This window comes from Cryptomeria japonica, chromosome 4, assembly GCF_030272615.1.
Source record: "Cryptomeria japonica chromosome 4, Sugi_1.0, whole genome shotgun sequence".
In the NCBI taxonomy this organism is placed as follows: Eukaryota; Viridiplantae; Streptophyta; class Pinopsida; order Cupressales; family Cupressaceae; genus Cryptomeria; species Cryptomeria japonica.
Genome location: NC_081408.1, coordinates 209,679,267 through 209,684,975, shown reverse-complemented (window position 1 = coordinate 209,684,975; position 5,709 = coordinate 209,679,267). Strand labels below are relative to the sequence as shown.

The following is a 5,709-nucleotide window of genomic DNA, read 5'->3' as shown; positions in this document are numbered from 1 at the left end:
GATTCCTACGTGCCAAAGTTGGAACTACTCTCACTAGGCTTGTGGGTGGGATCCCCAAGGAGACTATCCTTATCCTTGATAGTAGAGCCCTTAGAGGGTGAATTAGAATCCATAGACTTATACAAATATTTTTTTGTTCAATTTGCTTAGCTAAAATCATTTGAGTGTTATAGGAGCACATTTTTAGGAATGATAGATTTTTTAGGCTTTTAAGATTTCTTTATATTTAAAAAATAATCTTTGTTTTAATTTTTTTTTCAATTTTTTATTTCTCAAAATATAGTTAAGTAAATCAAATAGCTATTTTATAGAAATTTAGATTCACACTATTAAAATAATAATAAATTATAACTTAAATTAAAGCACATCCTTAGCATAGGATAAATAATCTTCTCTATTTTATAAGGATTTGATTTTAACAATTTAATTAAAAAATTAAACTATTTCATTATAAACATTACCATTAATACTTTACTCCATAATAAATTATTGTATAGATCTAAAAATATTTAAAATTAATATGTATTTCCTATATATATATATAAAACTTGGGGTATCCTTGAGACTTGTTAAACTATCCCACCACATCTTACCTTGGACTTACTTTTTTGAGACTTGTTAAACTATCCCACCACATCTTATCTTGGACTTATTTTTAACATAGGTTTCTAACATTTGTGACTATGGTGTTTGAAATTCCCCACGGAGTTTAGCATAGTTATTTATAGATATGGAAAATGTTTTGGCCCCACTAAAATTCAAAATTTCAGTTTGAAAATGATTTTTAAACGGCAAGCATCCGTAGAACTTCCACCGTATTTGGCAAGTCGCTTATCATTCCCACTAAAAATTTGAAGTTCAAGTTCATTTCCGATGCCAATTTTTTACTACCCAATATTTTCTACTATATCTGGCGTTGGCCGTTATCCCGCTCGATCTCAATTCAAAAATTTGAAAACCTGTCCAACAAATAAAAGGATTGCTAGATTTTTCAAACCCAAGATTTGCAGAAGCAGGATTGGGGTTCAGGAAGGATGTATGGAGACGCGAGTGTCTGATTTTTATAAAAGTGTAGCGTGGGCATACGAAGATTTGCAGCAGTCGATCAAGATTGGGAAGCAGAGCGAGTCGACTAGTTTGAGTAAAGGCGTGGGAGTCGAAGTCTGAGGTGCCAAGTGAGTGGGCTAACTGAACAGAATCCTTCCATACTGTAATCTATGTAAGTAACCCTATGTGATTCATATTTTCAAGTAGCTTATAAACTCTGCACCTTTTATACCTAAATATTTCTTTTCATTCCATGTAATTAAACCTGTATAATTCACATCTTCTTGCAGTTTGGAAATTATGGAACCTCAAATCCTACCCGTGTTTCTTTGCATTGCAATTGATCATTTCTGTATGATTCACATGCTCCAAGATGTTAGAAGTGATTCCTTCTTTACATCCATCTTTTTCTTTTTTCACACTTAAATGTGATTAACCCTCTACGATCCACATCAGCCAAGATTCCAGTTCTGTTTTGACTCGAAGTTTGGTTCTAGTCTTCCGACATTGATTTTAGTCTACTTGTGTTAAATACACATTGTAGCAGCATAACATTTTACTGGGCGAAGTTAGGAATCATGGCAAACGAGCTTCATGTTTAGTGTTTAAATCAGTCTTTTACATTAGTGAAAGTTTGAAGAATTTATTTCTGAGGTAATTTGATGGTAGGGTTTCTAATTTTCCTAATAGTTTTAATCTGTTATGTGGCAGATTAGCGTTTTGAGGAGGGGATTTGTAAGTCATGCCAGAAGAGCGTCAGATTTTGGATGCTAGGCAGGGTTCACAAATGGACTCAAGCCATGGGTCAAATATTGGTTCAGGTCGTTCTGAACAACAGAGTTCAACTGAAACTCTACGCCGCCCTAGACATTCAGAAAGGAGGAACCCTGAGATGTTGGCAAGGGCTCTATTGAGGGCAAGGGAGGGCATTCAGGACAAAGAAAATAGGGTTCCTGAGAAGTCAGGGAGCCGAAGGCGAAGACGAAGGAGGGTATCTACATCAAGGAGTCCTTTACCTGCAGATTATCCTCGTGCTCCTCTCCAGGATATAACACTATATATGCATGTAAGCATTCTTTTTCTGAGTAACTAAAATTTGTGGCATTATGCATTAATGATCTATAACTCTATGACTTCATTTAGGGCTTACCTTAGGTGAAAAATAAAATGCAAGCTTCATTTGTTAGGAAATAAGTTTAAAACTATTGGCTGGAGGTACGTCACCAGGTAGCAATCGTAGTCTAAATTTCATCTTTGGTCTCGAGTCTGACACATTTTTAATATGAAACATAGATGAGGCAATTGCTCTTTCCTATCAACTGGCACACATTTTAGTCTTCCATCTCCATTTTCTATTAGCTTCTTTTAATTCAAAATTACTTCTATCTGATATCGCTAAAAGGATGCAAGCCTCCTATGAAGAAAGATTTTCAAACTTAAGTGAAGTCTTAGCCTTTCAATTGAATTCATTTGTTTAATGATCTATAACTCTACAATTTCATTTAGGGCTTATCTTAAATGAAATGTAAAATGCATGCTTCATTTGTTAGAAAGAACTTTAAAACCATTGGCTAGAGGTACTTCACCAGGTAGCAATCGTAATCTAAAATTCCATTGACCTTGGATCTGACACATTTTTAATACCTAACATAGGTGAGGCAATTGCTCTTCCCTATCAACTGGCACACATTTTAGTCTTCCATCCATGTTTTTTATTAGCTTGTTTTATTCAACCTCACTTATTTTTGATATCACTGTAAGGATGCAAGCCTCCTATGAAGAAATATTTTCAATCTTCAGTCAAGTATCGTTTGTTTTTTTATTCCTCTATGCGTGCCATCTAAGAGTCATCAGAGTGATAATTCTGCAGATAATAGCAGAGCAAGTTCAATGATGATTTGATCCAGCTTTCTATATTTTCTGTAAATGACAAGCCACGTATGGGACTGATTTCGTAAACTTCTAATGCGAATGCCAAATGTCAACTCGCAAAATTGTTAGGAATCTATTTCCTATTGTGATGTCTGTCAAATGATAAATACCAGCATCATACAATATTGACTGTACATTCAAAGGTGATGATCATAATAAGGAGTGAAATCCCCATATGTATATAGTTCTCTTTAGGAGAAAACCCTTGGTTAGCTATTAAAATGTGAAAATCATCAAATGGTTCTATAATATAAAAACAATATTAAATTTAATTGTGTATAAAAAACGGTTAACATATGTATATAATATAAAGTTGCAGGTTGAGGGCATGTCAATTTGCACAAACCATCCAGAATAATTGATCTGAACAAAAAAGATTGCAAGCTAGATATCTAGCATATCTCCAACCTAGCAATGAATACAAATGATTGTGTATAATTTACATCCTCAAGGCGATTCTTTGTATCTGTATATCTGCCTGAACAAAATTCCACTATCCCTCTTTTGCTGGATGTACAATACACCGCTGAAATTTGACTGGACTTAACTAGCTTCCAAGTGATGTGTTGACCATAATTATGTTCGAATATCATGTGTATGGTTACCTGTTTTCCATAGCACAAATGTAATGCAATGCAAGAGAACCGATGTTTAAACAACTGTGCAGATGTGGTGGAAGACCAATGTAGCATCTTCATTTATCGAATTCAAAACTAGGCTCAAGTTCTTTGTCCTAACAGAATCCATAGAGGTGGTAGTTATGCAATTGAATGTACTAAAGAGAATTGATTATCTTCTCGTGGGTTTATTGTATAGCTGACAAAACCCCCCATTGTAAAGTGCAAAACAGGCTTACGGGCATAGCTAGTGAGTTTCTAAGATCCACGAGTAATAGATGAAAAATACAGCAGCTGTCCCATTGCATGCCCTCTACAAAACTGTCAGTTGAAATTGCCACACAGATCCATTACGCACGAAACCCTTGACAACGTGTCTGCCACTGTGTTTGTAAACATACCTTCATCACAATCTCTTAAAAAGCCTGTAACCTATCTGAGAATGTGTCATCTAACTAGAATACAATGTTCGCCCATTCAAAAATTCACTTTGGAATCAGAATCATTGCCCCACTTTTTATTTTTACTTTTAAAAATGAAAACAAAAACATTAGAAACCGTGTAATCCGCACCGATTTTTGCTTTTCCCATACTATGTGATTGGATGATATTTTACATTTATTTGAAGAATATGTTAATTAAAATCCTTCTAGATAAAAACGTTTCCAACATTGGAAAAATTAGAAAAATAGAAGGAAACAAATAAAGGAATAGCTAAAACATTAGAAATGCAATATAATTTTCCACTAGGGCAAATTAATACCAAATTTAATGAGATGAAAACATTAGTCCCTGCTTGTAGGCAGAGAATAATAATTGGTCAGCATCAGATCTGTTATCGGATGACTTAAATCCAGTTAGCTCCTTTTGCATGTTTTGTTTGTCTGGCCAATGTGACTCCTCCAAAATCTTATTAAGGCATTATATTTGTAATTATTAAGAAGCCCATGGTTTAGTCTGAAGATTCTTCTTTATACACTACTTTTTAATGTGCTAATGTGTTTATATCTCTTATTTGCCTGCAGATTCTTCAGAGGTCTAGAACTAGGGCTAGGGCTAGAAGGCAGATTCATGGGAGAAGTCCTCCTAGACAGCCCATAATTCATGTCAGCCCATCCCAGGAAACAGATCCAACATTGGCCCTCGATGACCCCTTGCAAGAAGCAGAGACCACCACGGTAAATCCAATACTGGTTCTGGAAAGTCCTTTGCAACAATCAGAGCCCACCATAACAAGTCCCAGACAGCTGCCAGAAGATAGCACACCACCAAATTTTGTACAACTTCCTGACCAAGAATCCCATGGGCTAACAACCGACACCCAAACCGAAGAGCAAAACTATGCTCTAGACAGGACTTTGAGTTATCATGGAAATGTAAATACAGATGGTTCTTTAACAGCAGAGGTGGGAATGGGATTTCATCACGACTACATTACAGAAGAAGCTAGAGCAAGAGATGTTTCCATGTTAGCAAATCAAGAGCATGGCGCATTTGGATCTGTTCTGCAGTCTAAAACTTGGAATGAGCAAAGTGGAAGGGGCAGAGGAGGTAGTAATCCTCAACCAAAGAAGAAATCATCGTTGAAGCCATTGATGAAAATGCGTTGAAACAGTTCGTTTCGCAATGGTTATGTGTTATATCTTTCTGGGCCAAAAATTATGTTGGCAGTTTTAATTCTCAAAAGCTGCATCTCTGATCAAGAATAACCTTCTAGCCCATTTAAATATTTCACTTGATTGTTCACATGGTCAGACTTCTAATTAGTTTCACATATTTTGTGAAACTCCCAATGGCCCTGGCTTCTAAGTCAGGGCCATTTTCAAAACTACTTATTTGATGATTAATCCTCTTTTTCTACTGTGCCAAATTTATCTCATAATTTTACAAAATTGAAAGAGTTGTTTCGAATAACAATGTAAAGTTTTAGTTACTATTTGAGTGGCAACAAAAACCACGGGAGACAGATTGGAGGAATTTGTTCACCGCAAGAGGTGTTCGCTTGTAGTTCATTTAATCGGACTTGGATGTATGTCCTTCTGAAAACAAGTCCCACTGTTACGTAATATAATACCCATACTTCCAAGGATGAATGCGTTGGAATTTATTGTAA

General features: G+C 35.6%; 1 protein-coding gene across 2 annotated transcripts; it reads left to right on the top strand.

Annotated features, from left to right (window-relative positions):
• The first annotated feature begins 857 nt into the window (after positions 1-857).
• Positions 858-5,709, top strand: LOC131061152 (uncharacterized). Of its 2 annotated transcripts, none has more exons than XM_057994662.2 (3): positions 858-1,175; positions 1,759-2,113; positions 4,622-5,709. In XM_057994662.2, exons 2-3 carry the CDS (start codon positions 1,790-1,792, stop codon positions 5,204-5,206), a joined length of 909 nt encoding a protein of 302 aa, XP_057850645.2. In that variant the 5' UTR covers positions 858-1,175; positions 1,759-1,789; the 3' UTR covers positions 5,207-5,709. The 2 variants fall into 2 exon arrangements, with proteins under 2 accessions (XP_057850645.2, XP_057850644.2); XM_057994661.2 differs by having other exon boundaries at positions 859-1,219.